The sequence below is a fragment of the Cynocephalus volans genome, chromosome 2 (assembly GCF_027409185.1).
Source record: "Cynocephalus volans isolate mCynVol1 chromosome 2, mCynVol1.pri, whole genome shotgun sequence".
Lineage (NCBI taxonomy): Eukaryota > Metazoa > Chordata > Mammalia > Dermoptera > Cynocephalidae > Cynocephalus > Cynocephalus volans.
The window spans coordinates 204656813-204679329 of NC_084461.1; the positions used below are offsets into that span (position 1 = coordinate 204656813).

The window sequence follows — 22517 nt, forward strand, 5'->3', positions numbered from 1 at the left end:
TGCTGAGCCGGCCTGGGATCCCGGGTCGCGGCGCCTCCCGCCTGACCGTGTCCAATCTATCTGTCGGGTCCCGAGCGAGCTAACCCGAGTCCGTGCCGGCCGGGCGGGCTGGACTGAGAGGTGGGTGTGCGGACCTCGGGACAGTCCCGGGGAGGACCCCAGACGGGTCGGGGGATGGAACCCGGACGGGGTTCTGGTACTCCCACACCTAAGAGCCCCCACCCATCCACGGGAGCTTTAAGTCATGGGTTAAAGTTCTGAGACCGTGGGGGAGGACGCCCACAGACCTCCGAGAAGCTCCACGACCCCCAGGGGCGCTAGTTTGTGGGAATCCCAGGCTGTGTGACAGGGAGCCATGGGACTGGAGGAGAGCAGTGGTGGGAATCCTTGAGAAGGAGGAAAATTCTCACTGTCCCCTGGGTGTCCTAGATTAGCACTAGGGATCCCTGCCCCTCAGAAGAAAGACATGTGGGAACTCAGCGTGTTCACAGAACTTAAGGCTGGTGACCACTAAGAGACACTCTTGGGAGGATTGACCCCCCAAAAAGTAGGTTGATAACAGACAGAGGGAGGTTGACATCCATCTGAGCTAACTAGGATGGGAGAAGCAAGCAGTGACTTGAACGGGAAGGGTCTGACAAACCCCAACTGTATGGATTAGGCCCCCCCCCCGCCCCCGACCCATTCACTGGATGGGGTGACTCTCCAAGTGACCATTCTGGAAAGGGAGAAGGGATGATTGAGGGATGAATCAAAAGGGGGGGAGCAGTCCTGGAGCAATTTCAGTCACCATACATTAACTAAGCACCTATGATGTGCCAGGCCATGGGCTCTCAAATTCCAGAAAGACATAAGGGTTACAGGAGGAAGGAGAGAGCTGTGCTGGGAGGGTGGACCAGGATTTAGGGGTCCATTTTGATGGGCAGTGATGGGGCAAGAGGGAGTATGCTGGGACCCTGGGGGCACTTTGGAAGGGGGCTTCAGAAGCCAGAGGTGACCAAGATTTTGATTAAATCCCTCCCTGCCCTCTGAGTCTTTGGGTTCCTCCTTTCCCCTGTGACAAATCCTTGGCACTCTCCAATCCTCTGTTTGCCTGAAGTCCAGAGGTTGGGCAGATCAGTTTGTGAAGGCACTTCCAGCTGGGGAATTGAATTGTGTGTGAATTAACAGGAGTTGCTGGGTGCCTGGACACCTGGCTTCATGAAGCCAGGACAGTTGGCATCAGGGCAAGGGTAGGAAAGGGAGGAGTGGAGAGGGGTGTGTGCAGAGGGCTGGCTCCAAAATTGGAAGACACAGTGCACCTCCAACACCTGGGGGAATGAGAGAGGCGGTGGCAGCAAGGGCTTGGAAATGGGCTCAGCCCACAGCCAGAAGCCAAGCTTGAGGAGTGGATGGGGGCTGGGCAGGCCCTTGGGATGGGTGGGTGGGGCAGGAAACTGTGGAGACTGGTGTGCACCCCCTGGTGGTGAGCACAGCTTTGGTGAGCCTTGCTGGGTCCTGGCTTCTGAATCCAGGTCTCTGTCCTCCCTGTTTGAGGCTTAGACAGGATGAGGGCCAAGCCCAGGCCACACAGCAGACTGGTGGCAGAGTTGGCAAGGCTGGAACCAGGGACCCTTACTCTTTAGTGAGTTTGGTGAGTTTTCCAGCAAACCACCCTAGGGTAGATGGCAACTCCCAGGTAGGAGTCAAGTTACAGAATGGGATAGCAAGGATAGGACAGCAATGGATGCTTATGGGTTAGAAAGGGAAACTGAGGCACAGAGCCCAAATGTCTCTGGTTTCTAGAAGCTCTTACAGGCCTGACTCATGTCTGTCCCTTGCAGAATCCCCTGAGCTGGTGTTGGGTGCCAAGGCACTGGGGATCTCACCAGGAGAGAACGGAGGAAGCTAGAGGCCAGTGAGATGGCAGACGAGGCCTTAGCTGGGCTGGACGAGGGAGCCCTTCGGAAGCTGGTAAGTGTTCCCATTGCCCCACTGTGGGGACAAGCAAGCCAGGCCAGAGAGGCAAGGCCGGTCCAGGCGACCTCTCAGCTGACAGGAAGAAGTGATGGGGGAGGGTTCTCAAGGAGGGGTCAGGGGAATAAGGGTAGGCCGGTTCCATGTGGCTGATGCAGAGGCCCCTGTGGCATGTGACTGTCCATGCCAGGTGCTGCAGCCTGGTCCCTCCCAGCCCCCCAATGCCACCACCTGTTTAAACAGTAACTACTGGGGACTCGCCTATCTGCAGCCACAGGTGTGGGGAGGCTGGATCTGCCTCTCCCAAGCAACAGCCTGGGCAGTGCCCACCCAGTGATAATGGTAGCAGCAATGATTAATAATGCCAGGGCATGGCAGGGGGCAGGCTGGCTGCTGGATGCACCATTCACAGAATGGTCACAGCAGCTCTGAGACCCAGGACACTGTGATTTAGAGAGGTGAAATCACCTACCCAAGGGCATCCAGCTTCAAAGAAGCTGTGTCAGGATCCAAACCACAGAGGGGGCCATAAGGGACTAAGAGCTTCTAAGAGAGAAACAGGCTCTGTGGGCCTGTATGGGTTCTGTGACTCCTAGTCTGTCATTTTCCCACTGAGTCTCAGTTGCTTTACCTGTAAAATGGGGGGGAGAGGTGTGTGTGAACACAGTCCAGTTCCTAAGATTGGCATGGGGAATCTTGGGATGGAAGGCATGGGCCCAGATCTTGGGGTAGAAGAAGGATGGGCCCACTCCATCCCCTTTCCCCAGCTTCTTCCTGGGTGCTCTATCTACCCCATGCACAGAGAGGCTGTGGGTTGACACAGCAGGGCAGAGCTATGCTCACCAGCGAGGCCAGGCTGCTGCTGACCTGGGGGAGGGGTCAGAGCCCCACCCCCCAATCCTTGACCCTTGTCGGTGAGGGGTGATTAAAGATTTACCTTCCCTTGAAGACAAGTGACCACCCCACCCCCATATGATTCCCCTGGAGGCAGAAGCTGGAGCCAGCCATCCAAGCCCAGCCACTGGCCGGGACCCAGCTGCTGCCATGACCTCCCCAGAGCATTCAGCCTGTGTCCTCGGACCAGTGTCCGGTGTCTGGCACCGGCACCGCCGGCTGTGTGCAGCCTGGAGTGGATGGGGTTAGGTTTTCAAAGGTGCCCACCAGTCGGCTCAACCTCCCCTCAGGAAGTCAGAGTCCTAACAGGCATGATAGGGGCAGAGCGTTCCAGAGAGAAAATCAGGCCAGGTCCCCGCACACCCCCACGTCTAGGGGTCCACACTGAGGCTCAGGGTTCTCCAGCCCCCACCCCTCACTCTCCTGCAAAGCTTGGGAGCCGGAAAAGGGTTTCAGAGAAGCTAGAGCGGTAGTTGAAATCGGCCCACTCCCGCCCCCTCGCTAGGAGAGAACGAACAGAAGAACCCGAGCCCTGCCTCGCCACCGCCGTGCTGCCCAGTCTTTCCCACCCCGGAACCGGCCCCTCCACCGCCGGGACCCCGCCATTACTGTGCCCCGGCGCGCTGCCGAGGGTCCGCCCCGTGCGCGCGCCCGGCCCCCTCCCCGCCCCCCGGCCTCGTGGCAAGAGCGGGGGCGTCCCAAGCCGGGCCCCTCCCCGCCGGGCCGGGCCTTATAAGGGAAAGCTGCGCCCGCTCCGCCCGCCCTACGCCCCGGCGTCGGGCCGATTCGGGGACCCGGGGCAGCCACTTCCGGTCACGGCTCCCGCACATTCCTGAGGACGGGGTGGGGGGTTGCACTGGTTGGGGGCACCTGAGGACATGCACGCCGCGTGCCCCTCAGCCGCATGCTGGGACTCCCTCCGCCTGGGTCCCGAGTTCGAGTGCGGACTCCGACACTCAGGAGGTGGGAGACCTGAGGAGGCTGCTTAAGTTCTGTGAACCTCGGTGTCCTCTCCGCAGACAGGGACGCTGAAACAGGCGGTAGCGCGGAGCTTCCTGTCTGGCTCCCCACTCAGGTCCTAGCGCGGGCTGGGGTGGGAGAGGCTTGCGCGGAGCCCTGCGAAGGCGGGCAATTCCCGAGCCTGCGGCCTTCAGCACGCCCCCTGGCGAGGCCTCGCTGCCCTGCCGCTGCGTCCCCACGGGCAACTAGGGGAGCTGGAACTGAGCAAACGCCTGCAGAGTCCCCCACCCCCACCCCATTGTGCTGGTGGGGACACTGCGGCCCAGAGAGATGCCCCCAGCAGCGAAAGCAGAAAGTACCCGGAGGCCCGGCCCCCCGGGAGGAGGAAGCACCCTCTTTCCTCCCGGGAGAATTTCGCTGGGCAGTTTCGGAAACCGCCCCATCACCTTCCCCTTCCCCCTGAGTGGACAATGGCGCTTTGTACTTCCTTCCCTCCCTCCCACAGCCCACTCCATACACAGCGGTGGGCCCGGAGAGGGCGGGGAATGCAGGACACACAGCGGGGACACTTTGGCCGACCTTTTCTTCCAGACCCAAAGGGAAGGGTCGTCCCAGAGGATGACCAATGGAATGAGGTTGTCCATCCCTCAGCACTGCCCCCACCCACTTGCGGGGAACCAAAGGGAGGCTCCCATTTTCCGGATGAGAATACTGAGGCTCCCAGGGCTTGCAGAGGTGGCCGAGTTCCCACATCAGGCTTTTTTTCAGGGACAAGGATCCCATCTCTGGAGCCCAGAGCATTGGGAATGAGGACTCAGGAAACAAAGGTCTAGTCATTGCACCTCTGAGCCTCTCTACCCTCTGCACAGGAGGGGCTGGACCAGCTGTCCCCTAAGGCCCACAATTTCCAAGTGTACCCCAGGGGGCTCTGGGCCTGAGGCAGAGCTAGGACTGGGAGGAGGGGAGGTGAGCCTCATTCTCCTTCCCTGTGCTATAATAGTCCCCCTTAGGCCTCGGGGCATCGCTAGTCTGGGCTACAGGGGTCCCCAATACACAGTGCCAATGTCCTTAAGGTCCCCACCATGACAGACCCCAGCAGCAGAACTATCTCCAATCTAGAAAGGCCTTAGAGTCAGAGAGACCTGTGTTCAAATCCTGACTCAGGTCATTTGATCATGAGCAAATCACTTCTCCCTGAATCTGTTTCCTCTTCTGTCATATGGTGATAATAAGTACCTAGGCCCCAAGTCACTGCTTCTGTCCCCATCCACTGCCCCGAGGCAGGGGCCATTGTCTCATCTGGCAAATGAGATAACCAAGATACAGAGAAGTTAAGGGATGTGCTCCTGCCCACCTAGCCAGAACTGGACTAGTTGTAGCCTGAGCTTCAGGAGACCCTCCCACAGCTCCTTAGGAATGTGGAGCCTGGAGGGCTCTGTCCCCCAAGACTCTACCCCCTCTCTTCAGACTAGGACAAGTTGACTCATGGCTGAGTCAATTCCCTGCTGAAACTTCTCTCTCTGCCCCACCCCTGCAACCTGGCTCCCCCACTAAGCAGGAAGGAATTATGGGGGGGAGGAGGCTAAAAAGGAAGAGGATAGAGGGTTCCTTGGCCCTACTCCTTAAGGATTTGGGGGTGGAGACAGAGGAAATCACCCTGCCTTCGCTAGCTCCCATCTGGCTATCAGACCCACACTGGAGGCATATCTCTGCCATTACCTTCCTGGGGGACACTAGGCCAGTCCTCTCCCTTGAGGTACAGAGGATCTACCAGGTGGAGGTGTGGGAGAGGCAACAGGATTGACTGACTCCACCTAGAGAAGGTGCCCTTTCCTGGACCTGAGGGGCTGAGAAGCTTGTGGGAGCACCTGTTTTACGTGAATGCCCTCTCTATTGCCCTGGATAGCCCCTAGTACCAGCTACTTTATCTGTCTGGGAGACTGGCCCTCCCACTTTGGGCCTAACTCCTTCAATGGTGGCCAGGGGTTGGCCAGTGCAGGGAAAAAAGTAGCCCCCAGCCAGACAGGAAGCCAGGACTCCTGAGCACCTGCCCCTGCCTCAGTTTCCCCATGTGTCCAATGTGAATGAGGCTGCTAACCCCCAGCAGGGCTGTGGTGCTCTAGGACTAGACCATGTGAGTCTCCCTTGCTCACAGGGTGGACTCCAGCTGCCCGAATCACCCTTCCCTCTCCAGGGATACTGTTAGTGGCCCACAGGGTGACCTCCCTCTGCTTCCTCAATGGCTCCCTCATTCTTGGGGTTTGATGAAGGGCTCTGAGGGGCAGGAGTCAAGTCGCAGGCAAGAGTGCCTGGATGCATGGCACCAGACACGGGTGAGTGGTTGCTGGCTGCCCATTCACAGTAGGTGCTCTGCAAACCATGAACCACGATGCACAGTGGGCTCCCCGGGAGCCCTGATGCATGAGCTGATTCTCCCCCTAATACTCTAGGTGGGTGGGCAGGCATGTGAAAAGCTTGGGGCAGAGGGAGTGGAGACAGGCCACCCATTGTGCCCTAGGCAGAGCTGTGGGCAGCTGACGCCAGCCCTCTGCCCCTGGCAGCCAAAATGATCTGCCCCTCGCCCCCACCTGCCCTGCAGCTGGAGGTTACAGCGGATCTGGCAGAGCGGCGGCGCATCCGCTCAGCCATCCGGGAGCTGCAGCGGCAGGAGCTGGAGCGAGAGGAGGAGGCCCTGGCATCCAAGCGCTTCCGTGCAGAGAGGCAGGATAACAAGGAGAACTGGCTGCAGTGAGTGCTGGGGGGTTGGACGTGCAAGTGGGAGAGTGAATGTGTGCCAGGGCTCAGCTCATGTGTGCAGGCAAGTGTGAGTGCAGGTGAGTGCTAACCGTATGTGTGTGCACATGGAAGTATTGTACACTTTTAGAATACACAGGGTTGTTTATGGCCATGGACCATGTGCTGATCATGGTGTCTTGGCCATGCCAGTATGGACAGCACATCTGAGTGTGTGGTATTAGTGCCCACGTCCATGGGAGTGTATGTATCCGTGTCCAGTCAGAGGGTGTGCATAGCTAGATAGCTCTCTGCCAAGGTTCGGGGTACCCTGTCCTGGCCTCTACCCTTAGCCCACATCCTTCCACAACCCGGCCATGGCAGTAGTGTTTCAGTCGTGATGTCTCTACAGCTCTCAGCAGCGGGAAGCCGAGCAGCGGGCTGCCCTGGCGCAGTTGGCAGGGCAGCTGGAGTCCATGAATGATGTGGAGGAGTTGACTGCACTGGTGAGGCCCAGGCCAGGGCAGGGGATGGGGGCAGGGCAGGTGAAGACCCGGACTCCACAACCCGACCCCCGTGGCCTGCCTCTCACCCACAGCTGCGAGCTGCTGGTGAATATGAGGAACGAAAGCTGATCCGAGCCGCTATCCGCCGAGTTCGGGCTCAGGAGATTGAGGGTATGTGCCCTGTCCTGGCCCCACCCCTGCCCTGCTGTATGCTGCCCACAGCACCTCCTGGCCACTCACCTGGCACTTGCCCCTTCCCTTCCAGCTGCCACCTTGGCTGGAAGGTTGTGCAGCGGGCGTCCCAACAGTGGCTCAAGAGAGGACAGCAAGGGACGGGCAGTGCACAGGCTGGACCGTCATGAGGTAAGGAGCAAGGGCAGAGTGGCAAGTTGGTCCACTGTCTTGTGCCCATGGATGCCAGTAGCACAGAGCACCTGTGTGTCTGCTAGAATGTATTTGACTGTGAGGGGGCCTGCCAGCCTGTGTTTGGGCGACACTAGGGCTCTATCTTAGGCCTCTGTCCACTCTCCTGGGCAACCTCTGGCCACATGTCCCCCACTCCAGATTGTTTCTACCCAAGCATTCCCCTCCAAACCAGCCTGTCTGTGCTGCTGTCAAGTTCCTGTCCCTTTACCATGAACACCCTTGTTGATACACAGGCACTTCTCCCACCTCCATTCCTACCTTCCACCCCCATCCCTGCCATCCAGTCTCCACTCAGCAGCCAGAAGGATCTCCTGGAAATGAAGATCTGGCCCTGGTACCTCCCCTGCTTAAACCCATCCCCAGGCTGCCCCTTACCCTCCAGATAGCCCACACCCTTACCTTGTCTCACCAGGACCTACATGTCAGGTCCCAGCTGACTCATGGAGCAGCACTGTTCACAAGAGTCCTCTCTGTTCTCCAGGCAGTGGGAGTGAGAGGTCAGGCATGCTAGTTTCCCAAGTGGCCAGCAGAGGCCGCTGAGTCTCCGGTCTTGGCAGGCCCCCACCCCCCATTCCTTGATGAACCAGGCTGAGGCCAGAGGTCAGGGGCCTGCACTCCAGGAATCTGTTTTTTGCTTTGTTTTTGTGGTGGCTGGCCAATACGGGGATCTGAACCCTTGACATTGTGTTTTGAGAACTATGCTCTAACCAAGTGAGCTAACCAGCCAGCCCACTAGGGATCCATTAAGGCTGGAAGTCCCCAGCAGGTCTCCTACCATTCACAACCACTGACATTAGGACCAGATCCTCTCTGAACCACGTTTGTCTAGGCAGTGCTAAGAGGTTGGGAAGTGGGGATCAGAGACTGCCCCTGCTATGCCAATACCCATGCTTATGCAGGTGTGCCCACAGGAAGCCATGCCCAGTCCCTCTGCTTTGCATGCCCTGCCCTGGGCACCTGTCATCCTAGCCTTCAGTGGATGGGGGTAGCACTCAAGGCCTGGGAAGCCTTGGTCACATCCTGTGGGTCCCCTGCAGGTACCAGAGCAAGAGGAACAGGAACAGCAGGCAGAGGTCCCAGAACCAACCCCAACCCCCAAGGGCACCAGCCAGGATGTGACCACAGTGACACTCCTGCTGCAGGCCCCGCCTGGGGGCACACCCAGCTCATCTGCCTCACCTGACAGTTCACCCACCACAGCCTCTCCTGAGCCTCCACTGGAGCCTGCTGAGGCCCAGTGCCCTGCAGCCAAGGCTCCAGGCAGTCCTGAGCCATCCCCTAGTCTGCCCAAGACCACAAGCCCTGAGCCCCGGGAGTCACCAGCACCCCCCAGCACTGAGGGGCAAGTGGTCAACAAGGTGAGTCTGGACAAGGAGCAGGGATACCAGGCAGGTGAGCTCCTTGGTCTGGGAGTCAGGCCCTGCTCATGCCATGTCTTCCCTGTAGCTCCTGCCTGGCTCCACAGAGCCCCCTGCTGTCCAGGGCCCCACCAGAGACCCCTCCAACACAAAGAGAGCAGGTGAGGGTCCCAGAGGGAGTAGCTTCAGGCATCTGCCTTCCCCTCCCCCAGCCTCCCTTTCCCTGCCTGGAGAATGGGTTCTTGTGCCTGGACAGCTCCAGCCTCTTCAGGTCCAGGCTGTCCCGGACATCCCCCTCCCACTGCCCCTGAGATATCTCCGCCCCCAGCCAGGCTTACCCCCCCCACCTATGACCAGAGGCCTCCCCACAGCCTTGAAAGGCAACAGGCCTCAGGCACATTCTTCTCCCCAATAAGGGAGTGCACCCATCTCCCAGCTGGAGACATGGGCAGTGCTGGCCAGGGGGGCTGTCCACCATCCCCAAGGGCAGGGAGAATCTGGGCACCCTTCCTCCAGCTCAAGCCTAGCCCCAGTCCCCAGGAGTGTCCAGGTCATCCTGGGGTCAGTGCACAAGGGGAAGGAGGTGCCCATAGGAGACGTGCAGCTGAGTGGTGAAGCCGGAGCTGTGGGAGATGCTGGAGGGGATGGGGAGACTAGGGAGATTGAGGTATAGGAAGGGGTTGGAAGGCTAGAGAGCTGTGTAGAAGAGGAATGTGAGAGGTGGACCCCCCACCGTCCACTCTCCTTTCTCTTCTCCCACATGGCCTCTACCCCCTCTCCAACCTGCCAGACCTGGCTGGACCCCGACCCTGCCAACGCTCTCTGTCTGTGCTCAGCCCCCGCCAGCCAGCCCAGAATCAAGGTATTGCCTATTCTCACCACCCCCAGGCTCTGGGCAGTCCCTGTCCCACCCAGCCAGTAACAACCCTCCTGTTCCTTCTAGAGTCCACCCCCCTTGCCAGCGGACCTTCCCTGTTCCAGCGGGCTGGCTCTGTTCGGGACCGTGTCCGCAAGTTCACATCCGATTCTCCTTTGGCTACCAGGCTCCAGGACAGCCCACCTAGGACCACCTTAGGTCCCCCAACCCCCTCAAGACTCCTCAGCCCCTCCCTCATCAGCACCACCCCTGCCTCCTCCTCCTCCAGTGGCTCCTCCTCTAGAGGCCCCAGTGACACCTCCTCCTCCCAGTTCAGCAAGGAGCAAGGAGGAACAGCCCAGCCCCTGGCCCAGCCTCAGAGCTGCCCCCAGGAGGAGGGCCCCAGGGGGCGGGGCTTGGCTGCCAGGCCCCTTGAAAACAGAGCAGGGGGGCCCATGGCCTGCTCAGAGGAACCCAGTGCCCTGCTGCCTGTGGCCGTGGGCACTGCCGAGCCAGGGGGTAGTATGAAGACCACATTCACCATCGAGATCAAGGATGGCCGTGGCCAGGCCTCCACGGGCCGGGTGCTGCTGCCCACAGGCAACCAGAGGGCAGGTAGGCCTCCCCACTGCCCCCTCACTGCTGCAGATGAGTGCCTGCAGCCACGCAGCTCTGCATGTAAGACAGGTGTTGCAGCCAGGGCTCAGGGTGTCTCCAAAGGGTGCACTGGGAATGAGGGGTGCTATCAACCTTAGGTGGCGCTTGCCCTCGCCCTACCTGATCCTGACAACTGCCCTTCTCCCCACCCAGAACTGACACTGGGACTGCGGGCGCCCTCCAACCTGCTCAGCACCAACAGTGGGGGCAAGAGTACCATCACTCATGTCAGCAGCCCTGGGAGCCTGGCCCGGCTAGGCAGTGTCACTCACGTCACCAGCTTCAGCCATGCCTCCCCTGGTAGCCGAGGAGGCTGCAGCATTAAGGTGAGCCCCTCCTCACTCCACCAGTCTCATCATCCATGCACCTCACATAGACTGCCTAAGGGTACAGGGCTAGCAGGGTTCCTCTGCTCTGCTCCTTCTCCACTGCATAAACAGAAGTACTAAGGCCCACAGAGGGAAGGTGTCTGTCCCCAGTCCACAGCCAGTTGGTGGCAGAGCTAAGGCAAGACCCTAGCATACATATCAGTCACAAGGCATGTCAGAAACTCACTTTGTACTCGCCTAAGCTTCCCACCAGCTTATCTCTGACCCTTACTCCAAAATTGGTTGGTTCACTCCGAATGAACAGGTGGGAAAACTGAGGCTCAGAGAGGGCAATAGGGGCTTGCTCCCTTCTTCCTGTGGCAGCCCCAGTGCCCTGTTCCTACCGCATGGTGGATATCAGCCCTGAGCTGTACAGCAGCTCATTTTCTCATCCAAGATCAGCCTGGCCCATTAGGAGATTGGAGATTAGCGATTAGCATCTGCGTCAACCTCCCTGTGGGGGTTGGGCAGAAGCACTGATGGGGGATAGACAGGCAGCAGGGCACCAGTCAAGTGGAGGCAGCAAGCAGCCTAGCAGGTGCCACAGGAACTGAATACATAGCACCCTTCCATTATTCATTCCCAAGCCCAAGATTGGCTGGCTGGGAGCTCAGCTGGGGAAGGGATCCCCTGCAGGACACCCGGCTACCCAGGTAATGCCTTCCATGCTGATACAGGGACTGAATGGGACTTTGGCTGAAGTGAGGTGGCTAGAGCCAGCTTTGGGCCTTCTCAGAGGTGACAGAGGGAGAGTGGGGGAAGGAAAGCACTCTTCCTCCAACAAACCAGCATCCACCTGCTCTCTGCCAAGGGATTGGCGGGGAGGGGGGGACCAGCTGAGCCCCTTGGGGTGGATAGGGAGGAGCCACAGTGAGACTTGAGTCTGACACCACCAACTTGCCTCAGTTTCCCCATCTAGAACCGAGGGGTGGGGAGGAAATGATGTGCCTTGCTCAAAGTCTGTGATTGGATCTGAGCACCCTGGACAAGCCAGAGGATGCTTGTCTCAGGCCAAGACACTGATTACTGCAGGTTGCCTAAAGTCCCACCTCCCTGTGCCTTCCATTTCCCACTTCTGTCCAAGGAATGAGGGCAAGGCATGAGAGCGAAGGAGTGTAGTTCTGTGGAGTCTGGCAGACTGGATCCTCACAGCTAATGTACATGGTGGCTCAGACAGGCCCATTCCCTGTTCTCTGCCTCAATTTCCCCACCTATGAGGCACAGGGCCCTGGTCTTAGTAATCCTTCAAAACCTGTCAGTCTTGCTGTGCTGCAGGTCTGTGATCCCTGCAGGGCCAGGGCCAGGACTGGCCGTCCGCCTGCTTGAGCAGGCCACCCCTCCCCCACAAGCCCCTCCATGGAGGAGCCCAGAATAGGTTTCTATTTGGGCTGCAGCTCCAGCTGGCTGCTGGCGGGCTGGGAGGCCAGCAGGGGCGGGGCAGGCCCGCTGCCCTTGCCTTCACCCTCAGACCAGCTGCAAAGACTCAGACACTGCCAGCCAGAGGCAGCAGCCCCTACCACTGTCCCACCATCACCCCCCATAGAGCCCTCACCGGCACCATGCCGGGGGTACCTGGGCCTGGGCTTGAGCTGGCCACAGCCCTCAAGGAGCAGTTGGGCCAGGCATTGGAGGAGCTGCAGGCAGTGGCTGAGGCAGGCCGGGCAGCAGTGACCCAGGCAGCCGAAGCAGCTGTGGCTGCCGTGGAGCCAGTGGCCCGGGCAGCCGAGGAGCTGCGGGCGGAGACAGCAGCACTGAGCCGGCGGCTGGATGCACTGGGCAGGCAGGTGGAGGTGCTGAGCCTACGGCTGGGGGTCCCACTTGTGCCCGACCTCGAGCCTGAGTTGGAGCCCAGCGAGCTGCTTCTAGCTGCTGCCGACCCCGAGGCCCTCTTCCAAGCAGCCGAGGATGCCGGGACCCCCGTGGCCCACCCGCCTGCTTTCAGTACCCGCCGCCGCTCCTCTGCCAGCCCCGCTCGCAGCAGCAGTCTCGTAAGTCCCTCTGGGCTGGTGGGAGGGGATGGTTTTGAGACAGTCTCTGCTTCTGCTGAGTGACCTTAGGTGTGCCACCACCTTCTCTGAGCCTCGATTTACCTATCTGTAAAGGAGACTGGGGTACTAGTGCTCTAAGACTGGGGCAAGAGGGTGCCAGGCTCCAGCCTGGAGGCACGTGTGGTGGCTGCCCTGGCAGCCCTTGGCATGGCCCAGTCCCCAGCCCCACCCCCACATCCCCCCACGCCAGCCAGGCCGAGCTTCCCTGAAACAGCTGCCACCTCGGCTCTCCTTACCATTATGGCAGACAGAAAGGCCCTGCCAGGAGAGGAGGGGCTGTAATAGTTGGGCTGGGGCTTTGTCATCAAGGGGCTGGGGAGATGCCCTAGGAGGGGTGGGGGACTAGGTTGGGGCTGGAGGCCCCTTAGAGTATGGTTCAGCAGGGGCAGGATGGGGGGCAGGGGGAACAGAGGAGAGCTTCAGAGAGGTCTTGGCTCAGGGCAGCCCCAGTCAGACACCTGGCAGTAGTCTATGGGCCCTGGTCCATCCCCCTTGGCAAGGCGGGGGGGCATGTGCTGCCTGGGCACTAACCCAGGAGGACCCAAGCCTTGGGAACTGGCAGGACAGAGCAGAGCCCGCCTGGAAGGGGGCTGGGAATGAAGCCACAGAAAGAACTTAGGCTCACGAGTTAAACTATCTTCAGCTCAGACCCCAAGCTGCATCGGACTTATAGAGGGACTATGGGTAAGTCATCCATCTACACTGAGCCTCAGTTTTCCCTTCTGATAAATAGGGACAGTAAAATCCCTAGTGCTAAAATACTTACTACTGAATGGAAATCATTATTATTGCCACTATCAATTGTATTAATACTATTCTGGATATGTGGGAAGCCCTACAAGGCTGTCAGTGTCTCTTCCTGATACTAGCATGGCCAGCCTTGGGCAGACAGGCTGGCAGGCTAGTGGTTATTTCCAAGGCTGTAACAGCAGCCTCAGGATCTGGTCCCCTGTCCCTTGGGGACATGGTGGGTTTCACCCATACCCCTACTTGAAGTCCATGCCCTCTCCCCACCTGGCAGATGGAGCCAGAGCCAGTGCAGCCCCACACTGTGGCAGTGGAAGCGGCTAATGGCACCAAGCAGACCCGAGTGGAAAAAGCACCAGAGGGGCGGAGCTCACTGAGCGCCGAGGAGCTGATGGCTATCGAGGATGAAGGCGTCCTGGACAAGATGGTATGGCTAGATCTGATGGGCTGGGGGCTGGCAGGGGATGCGGACAGGCAGGCATGAGGTGGGCAATGACAGGGGCTCTTATCTGCAGCTGGATCAAACCACAGACTTTGAGGAGCGGAAGCTCATCCGGGCAGCACTGCGTGAGCTCCGACAAAGAAAGAGAGGTAGAGAGCCGTTACGCTACCCTAGATCCAACTGCTCCAGTCCCCAGCTCTTCTCCTCACTCCAGAGTCACTAAATGCCTTACCAGCTTCTCTTCTCTAGACCCAGCTGTACCCTTGCCTCCGTCCCCCTGGAGCCAGCTGCTCCCCCTTCCCTAACTGCTTCTCTCCTCCTGACGACACAACTAGCTCCTCTTCTCCTTCCTAGACCCAGTTATTCCCTCCCCCAGCTACTCTCTGCTTGGATCCAATTGCTTCTGCAAGCACTGTCCACTACCAACCCTTCCCTGAATCCAGATACTTCTTCCAGCTGTTCCTCTCTCCCTGACGTCACTGATGGCCACCTTAGCTTCTGCTACCACCCAGCTTCCCCTTTTCCGGGACACAGCTACTTCCTCCCCCAGATACTTCCTTCCTGGACACAGCTGTTCTTTTCCTCAGATTCCAGATTCATTTGCTTCTCCAGAATCTCATTACTCCCTCTCTGAATCTAGCTGCTTCCTCCAGAGCCCACTGATGGCCACCCCAGCCTCTATCTCCACCCACCTACTTCTTCTTTAGGCCCAGTTAACCCCCATCACCAGCTTTTCTCTCAGCTACTCTTTCCTTGGATCAAATTGCTTCTCAGATTCTTCCAATTACTCCCTCCCTGGATCTAGATATCTCTTTCTCTATCTGCTCTTCTCCCTGCTAGGAAACATTTGATGGCCCACTCAGCTACGGCCCTCACCCAGCTTCTCATTCCCTGGACCCAGATACTCCCTCCCTAGGTCTAGATACTCCCTCTTGACTCATTCCCAGCTACTCATTCCCATAGAAACTCCCTTCTTGGATCCAAATACCCTTTTGAGATGAGCTATTCCATATTCCCTAGTTTCTGCCTGAGTTCATTGCCTCCCACACACCCCACTCCCTGCCAAGTTATGGCTGTCCCCTCACCCCCAACTGCTCCTAGAGAGGCCCTTGTCACTAGTGTCATTAGTGTTTCTAACCAGCTGCCCTCCACCCCATCTTGTGTGCCCCATGTGCCTGTGCATATGTGCTGTGTGGGCATTGGGCGGCCCTTCGGGCATGCATGGGGCATCTCCCGCCCAGACCAGCGGGACAAGGAGCGGGAACGGCGGCTGCAGGAGGCACGGGCCCGGCCAGGGGAGGGCCGCAGCAAAACGGCCACCGAGACCACCACGCAGCACACCCAGCGGGCAGCTGATGGCTCAGCTGTCAGCACTGTTACCAAGACTGAGCGGCTCGTCCACTCCAGTAAGGAGCCGAGTGGGACTTGGGGTTCAGGTTGGGAATGCATCCTCTCCACTGACCCCCTGTGCCTCTCACACCCTTCTCATCCTCTACTCCCCCAGATGATGGCACACGGACGGCCCGCACCACCACAGTGGAGTCAAGTTTCATGAGGCGATCGGAGAGTAAGGCCACCTGGTGTTGCCCTGTGCCTGCCTGTCTGCCTCCTCAGGCTCTTCTTCAAGCTCTCTCTCCGGGTCTTTGTGTCTTCAACTGTGCCGTTACTTTCTCTTCTCTGCCTGTAGCTATCACCATCCTTCTCACTCCATCTCCTTATGTCCAGCCCAGGCCCTCACCCCACTCCCCTTTCTTTTTTGCAGATGGCAGTGGCAGCACCATGGTGCAAACCAAGACGGTTTCCTCCTCATCATCATCCAAGAAGATGGGCAGGTGAGCATGGGCACCCACTCCCAGAAGAGTCAGTGCCACAGTGGACCTCACTGCATAACCATTCTGCAAAAGGATAGACTGAGATGCTGGGAAGTGACAGGTGTACAGCTGGGGAGGGGGACAGTGAGAGCCAAACCACTCCTGCTTGGTCTGTGATCTCACTAAATCCTCAACCGCACCATGGGAGAGGTGGATGCTTGGGAAGGCCGGACACTTGCTCAGGGTCTCTCACAGCTCTGAGTGGCAGCAATAGCACTGACCCCTTAGAGAGGCCTATCTGCCACACTGAGCTGCCTGGTGTCACTGCCACTTCCCTATGTCTACAGACCACATCCCAGGTCACAGAGCACCTTTACACCTTAGTCCCATGAGGGAATAACCCCATGTTACAGGGGATGTTGGGGCTGGCAGAAAGCAGAGACAGGATCAGAATCCAGTCTGGGAACCAGAGGGGTCTGGGGAAAAGAAATCTGCATTCAAGTTCCAACTCTGCTCCCCATGTCCTCTGAAATCTTAGGCCAGTTACTGCCAGGGGCACCAGTTTCCTCATCTTTAGTGAAAATAGTAAGTGTCCCTCTGTCCTCTTGTGGAGTTTAAAATGGCACACAGGAAAGGCTCAGCAGACATGAGCTATTATTATTACCATTACTATAATTATGCTGGTCATTTTTATTAGTTGATAGTGCCCAGAATCTGAACTCACCTGATGATACACGCACTTTCTCTGAGAATTCCTCGAGGGCCAAGCCTTATGAAAAGAGCTTGGCTCCCATCTTCCTGTCGTTTGAGCCTCAGTGTATCCCTCTGTAAAATGGGTGTGAGGGGGATGCCTCCCTCGTTGGTCAGTGTTGCCTGTTGTGGAGATACCACAGGGAAGGGTGGTCTGGCGCTCAATAAGACCCCTCTCTCGGCGAGTGGTGGCAGAAGCTCAGGAGCCTGCCGGCGAAACAATTAGTTGCCTCCCCACCCACCAGTATCTTCGACCGCGAGGACCAGGCCAGTCCGCGGCCCGGCAGCCTAGCGGCTCTCGAGAAACGCCAGGCAGAAAAGAAGAAAGAGCTGATGAAGGCGCAGAGTCTGCCCAAAACATCAGCCTCCCAGGCGCGCAAGGCCATGATCGAGAAGCTGGAGAAGGAAGGCGCGGCAGGGTGAGCAGCAGGGGGCGGGGCGGGGCGGTGGAGGCGGGGCCTGACCTCAGAGGGCGGGGCCAGAGACGGGAAGAGCGCGGCTCCAGCTGCGGTGGGAGGGGCCTGAAACCATGAAAGGCGGGGACTGAGGGTCCGCGGGTGGGCAGACCGAGGTGGTGCCTCCTGTGGTCATGTGACTCTGTCTGGACACGGCCCCCACAGCAGCCCTGGCGGACCCCGCCCGGCGGTGCAGCGCTCCACCAGTTTCGGGGTCCCCAACGCCAACAGCATTAAGCAGATGTTGCTGGACTGGTGCCGAGCTAAGACGCGTGGTTATGAGGTGAGCTCTAAGGGACCAGGTGACCCAGCAGCCTCCCCAGGCCCCAGCTCAGCACTCTCTCCTGGCAGAACTCAGTCCCCCATACACTTAGTAGCCACCTCGTGGCCTAACAGGGAACAGGGTAAGCCCTCTTCTGATATGAAGAAACTGAGGCTCAAAGAGGACACATGATATGCTCTAGATTCCACAATAAGTGATTAAGTGGCATGGCCTTGGGCAGTGGGCACAGTTCAAGGCCAAACCCAACTTTGGAGTCCCCTCCTTGTTGCTCTGTGGGGAAAGCTGAATAAATTAATGTGTTAGGGAAGAAGAGATGGGGGCATGACCATGACCTTAGCTGGGTGGCTCTAGGCCTTTTGGTAGCTCTGTCCCTCTAAATCATAGACAAGGGGAGTTGACAGACCAAGTTGGAGGAGGCTCATGTTCCTACTGCTCGCCCCCTCTGCAGCCTTGAGCAAGCCACAGAGCCTCTCTGAGCCCAGTAGCCCTAGATCTGGAATGCCAAAAGGCTGGGGTGTGGAGGGCATGGGAGAGTTGCCCCTCAGGGTCCTGACCAGTCCCACTGCTCGTAGCACGTGGACATCCAGAATTTCTCCTCGAGCTGGAGTGATGGGATGGCCTTTTGTGCCCTGGTGCACAACTTCTTCCCTGAGGCCTTCGACTATGGGCAGCTCAGCCCACAGAACCGGCGCCAGAACTTTGAGGTGGCCTTCTCTTCCGCTGAGTAAGTGTGGGCCCCAGCCCTGCTGGTGTCAACTGGACATCTAGGCCAGGCCCCGAAGCCCCCTGGAGCCAACCAGCCGCACTGTCAGTCAACAGCTGAGACCCCCTTCCCTGGAGAGTCCCCGTTCTCCTCCGCCCCCTGCCCACCTGTTGCTGACTGTGCTAGGTGCCCGCCGGAACGAAGCAGCCCCAGGCCCTCCTACCAGCTTGGGCCGAGGCCCACCAGGTGGCCCTGTCCATATCCCCTCCATCCTCCCTCTGCTCCTTCTCCCTCTCTCTCCTTTTTTCTGTCCTGCTCTCCTCCCACTATCACCAGAGCTTCCTGCTCCCACAGGATCCCGGCTGGAGATTCCAAAAGGAGGCTCCTGGCCTGGGCACCGTGCCCGTCCAGCCTATATAGGTGCTGCCAGAGGCTTATATAGGACATCAGCAAGCTCTCCACTTTGGAATCGTTGCCCCGTCTGCACACCTCACCCTCAGCACCCTCCTCCATCTGTCTTTCCTTCTCTCCCCTTCTCTTTCTGATTCTCCCCAGATTTCTTCCTCCTCTTCCCCCCCCACCTCCTCTCACGCCTCCCTCACCTCCCCTCCCGGGGCACAGCCCTCCTCTCCAACCTTGGCGTCAATGCCATTGCCCCCCACCCCGCGTTCCCGCTTGCCCCAGGACTGCATCTGTGACTGGTTTGGCCCCCCACCCGTCTGCCTTGCACACCTTAGTGATGGGTAGTGAGCGGCACGTCCACAATGGGGGGGCATGCGGGGGGCTGGCAGACTGCAACACTGAGAACGTAACTGAACTCATGTCTCTGTGTGTGTGTGTGTGTATGTGTGTGTGTGTGTGTGTGTGTGTGTGTATATGTGTGTCTCTCTGCTCTCCTCCTCTCTCTTTTCTCTGCCTCTTCCCCCTCTTCCTCGACTGGGCCCTGCCCCCTTGCCCCTTCCCGGCCCCCTACCCTCCCCAGGACCCATGCGGACTGCCCGCAGCTCCTGGATACAGAGGACATGGTGCGGCTTCGAGAGCCTGACTGGAAGTGCGTGTACACGTACATCCAGGAGTTCTACCGCTGTCTGGTCCAGAAGGGGCTGGTAAAAACCAAAAAGTCCTAACCCCTGCTCGGGGCCCCACGGTGAGAAACGCTGCCTCCCACCTGGCCCATTTCACTGGAACCTGCTTAGTGGGGCACAGAGAGGGGCCCAAGAGGTGGGTGGGGGAAGCAAGCGGAAACTTAGAAAAGCCAGAGGAGCCAAACATAGTCCAGTCTTCTAGTAGCTCTGCAAATAGCAGGTAAAACCATTCTAAGTGGGCAGTAATGACCCAGGGGAGCAGGACTGTGATGAGGAAGCCCAGGAGGCTGTGGGAGCCCAGGGGAGGCCACCTGACCCAGAGTGCAGGTCAGGAAGGCTATCTGAAAAAAGTGACTAAGCTAGGATTTGAACAAGTTCAGGCTACAGGAAGCAGAGGGAGTTCCATGCAGAGGGATCAGCCTATGCATGGGGTGGGGCAAGAGAGATGGAGAACAGGGCACGCCCAGGAAGGGGGACTTGAGTGTGGGTGTGAAGGTGGAGGAAGGGGCCACAGGAGTTTGAACTTCCTCCCAAGAACGACAGGAGTCGTAAAGGTTTTCAAACAGAGGGGGGATAGATGTGGTCAGATATAGCATTCTAGAACAATCCTTGGATGAGGGATGGAATGGACTAGATGGCTGGAGCAGCTTAAGTACAGGCTTCCCGATAGGTCTGGTTTGGGGAGGAATAGGGAGGGTCAAGAAGCCTCCCAGCCTTCCAGTTTGGGCACTGGGGAGTTGGGGATGCTGCACTCCAAGGTGGGGAACTCAGGAGCAGGACCAGTTCAGCAGGAAGATGTTTCTGGCTGGGGGTTCTGGATCCCCAAGCCAGCTGTGGCATTTCCCCTCTGGTCACCTCTGGTCACCTCACCTCAGGGCCACAAGTAGAGAATTCGGATCTTGATCTAACTACCCCATTACAGACAAGGAACTCAGAGAGGGAGAGAGGTGGGCTCAGAATGTTTGGGGGTGGGTGGGTTAGATCAGAACTGCGCCCAGAAACTGGGACTCTAGTCTCCCCACTTAAGTAGCTCTTTTCCTTGCTTCTTCACTGTTTTCCCACCCATTTATTAGAGAGAATTAAAAATAGAGGTCCAGAGGGAACAAGGGAATTGCCCGAAGTAATGTGAGTCAGGGACAGAAGTGCACTCTGATGCTCCTCGGGGTCTGGAGCCATTGTGTGGACAGCCCATGCATGCACACATATACTCAGAGGAAAGGTGCAGGTGAGGGGAGGATGGGCTTGGTGCTGTCTCCAGGTCATATATGGACTTAGGAGCTGCTGCCCAGCAGGCCGGCCTGGAGGGAGAAGGGCCCAGCCCTGCCCTGATCCAGTTGGAAAATGTGACTCAGCCATGCTGTTGCTCAAGTTGCCTGGTGTTTGGCCTGTCACTGGGGCAGCCTGAGCCCTGAGCCCCAGTGTAAACAATGGCTTTATAAGGTCTCCAGGGAAGACACCAAGGACAGAGGGGAACTCCAGGTTGGGGGATGGATGCCGGGATCCCCGGGAAGATAGCCACACTGGAAGAAGCTTCAGAGAGAAGCTGCCTCTGCACCATGGTACAGCTGGGCAAACAAGCCCCGTCTGGGACAGGGATGACCCCAAGGGCACATAGCACATCAGTGGCAGAGCCAGGAACCTCTATTCATCTTAAGTGTTTCCAAGGTTTCAAATGAGATAGGGAATGAGTATACTGTTATAAAGAGGGGCAAACTGAGTCTCAGAGCAAGGCATTATCTAGCATACACAGCTGGTCAGGGGTAGAACATGATCTGAAACAGAGGTTTTCTGCCTCCCATGCTTCTTCCTTGAAGGAGTTCAGCTGATCTGGGAGTAGGCCCCAGCCCTACCACGGTCCTGGGTTTGGCCATGAAGGCCCAATATGGGAGGTGGTCTTGGACTCTTGGGTGTCTTGGGAACAGGGGCAATTCTGGCCCTTATACCCTCCCTGCCAAAGGAAACTCATTCAACAACACTGACTTTGTGCTTACTATGTGCCAGGCATGGCAGATGGGAGAGAGCAAACGGAGCAAGGCAGAAGAGGTCTTGCTCTGGGAGAGGAGGGAAAATGGAACCAGAGGTCAGACTACAGCTTCAGAGCTATGGGGCTGTCAGTTGCTTAGTAGCCACAACCCACTCACCCCTGAGTGGGAAAAGGGCTCCTGCAGTAGGGAAAAGGGGACTCCAGGCAAGTGCCAACACCCAGGAATAGGGGCCTGGGTCCCATCAGGCCCAGTCTGTACCTACGGAGCTGTTGGGCTTGAAACAAACAGCTCCTCAGCTTTATGACTCAGTTTCTCTGTCTGTAAAGTGTAGCTAGCACTTAGAAGGATGGTCAGAAGGGTGGTCCCATCTCTGTGCATTGTGTACATGGTCCACTTGGTATTGGGTGGGATCCCTCCCTGCCTCCTCTGCTCTACCCAAGGCTGGTGATAAGGCTTAAAGAACCCCTCCTCCGTCCCACACTCCCTGGCCTCCATCTCATGCAGCAGGGTTGTCCCCAGGAGCAAGGACAGGGGTTCCTGGGACTCTCTGAAGTAAGTACCAGCTCAGGCAGCTGGCAGGTAATTATCAGAGGCCCAGAGGGTCACTGGGGCAAGTCCTGGCCATGAATAAAGATTTGCCGATGGTGAAGCCCCTCTGGGTACAATGGCCTAGCTGAGAGGCCTGTACCAACGGGAGTGCCAGTGAGGGTGAGCAGGAAACGGCCCTCCAGAGGGAATGTGGGTCGGGTCTGGAGCCAGGACCTCCCCAGGGCTGGGGGAAATAGACCTAGAATCTGTCTGACTAGGATGAGGCTTGGCTCCCTTCTCCCCTCATTTTCACGTCAACCTGCCTAGTTTCGCTCCCCACAGGGATGCCTCCAGGCTTGGGTGGGTGGGGCCAGAGACATCCTGCCTTCCTGCAAGGCTTTTCCCCTAATCGCTGAAGAGTCTGGAGTTTTTGAAAGACCAGCAGGCTGCGCAATGAAAAGACCCCGGGGTAGCAGGGCTCGGCGAGAGGCAGGGCCGGAGCTGACGACCACCTCTGTGCCCCCTCCCCGCAGGATGCTAGTGGACTGCGTGCCCCTGGTAGAGGTGGAGGACATGATGATCATGGGCAAGAAGCCCGACCCCAAGTGCGTCTTCACCTATGTGCAGTCGCTCTACAACCATCTGCGGCGCCACGAGCTGCGCCTGCGCGGCAAGAATGTCTAGTCACCCCGCCCGCACGGCCTGCCGCGGGAAGCTGCTGCCCCCAGCCTCCGGGCACGGTCCCCCCCGCCGTGCGCCTGCCCACCGCTGCCCTGTCAATCGCAACACCTTACCCTGCATACACACGCAGCGTTTTGATAAATTATTGGTTTTCAACGATCCTGACTCCTGCCTCTCTTGCGGGGGAGGGGTTGAATGAAGGGACAAGGTCCCCAACTCTGGCAGCCCAGGTGTTGGGGATGCGAGGTCTCTCGAGGATATTCAGGGGCTTGTTTTCCGACCTCC

General features: G+C 58.3%; 1 protein-coding gene across 3 annotated transcripts; it reads left to right on the forward strand.

The window, feature by feature from the left end:
• Positions 1-22392, forward strand: SMTN (smoothelin). Of its 3 annotated transcripts, XM_063084072.1 has the most exons (21): positions 1-120; positions 1824-1953; positions 6410-6558; positions 6956-7049; positions 7142-7220; positions 7315-7412; positions 8513-8833; positions 8922-8994; positions 9624-9695; positions 9777-10304; positions 10500-10672; positions 13784-13936; positions 14025-14100; positions 15193-15357; positions 15456-15518; positions 15714-15783; positions 16758-16931; positions 17133-17250; positions 17823-17974; positions 18936-19100; positions 22085-22392. In XM_063084072.1, the coding sequence occupies exons 2-20, from the start codon at positions 1903-1905 to the stop codon at positions 19078-19080; spliced, it is 2754 nt and encodes a 917-aa protein (XP_062940142.1). In that variant the 5' UTR covers positions 1-120; positions 1824-1902; the 3' UTR covers positions 19081-19100; positions 22085-22392. The 3 variants fall into 3 exon arrangements, with proteins under 3 accessions (XP_062940142.1, XP_062940147.1, XP_062940155.1); XM_063084085.1 differs by lacking the exons at positions 1-120; positions 18936-19100 and adding an exon at positions 12614-12702 and having other exon boundaries at positions 1842-1953; positions 10500-10676; XM_063084077.1 differs by lacking the exons at positions 15193-15357; positions 15456-15518.
• The last annotated feature ends 125 nt before the right edge of the window (positions 22393-22517 follow it).

Bases quoted from the DNA above. Each gene is read 5' to 3' on its own strand.
- SMTN (XM_063084085.1), top strand. From the start codon at position 1,903: ATGGCAGACGAGGCCTTAGCTGGGCTGGACGAGGGAGCCCTTCGGAAG. The intron at 7,413-8,512 runs GTAAGGAGCAAG...GGTCCCCTGCAG, and splicing joins ACAGGCTGGACCGTCATGAG to GTACCAGAGCAAGAGGAACA. The intron at 8,995-9,623 runs GTGAGGGTCCCA...CCAACCTGCCAG, and splicing joins CTCCAACACAAAGAGAGCAG to ACCTGGCTGGACCCCGACCC.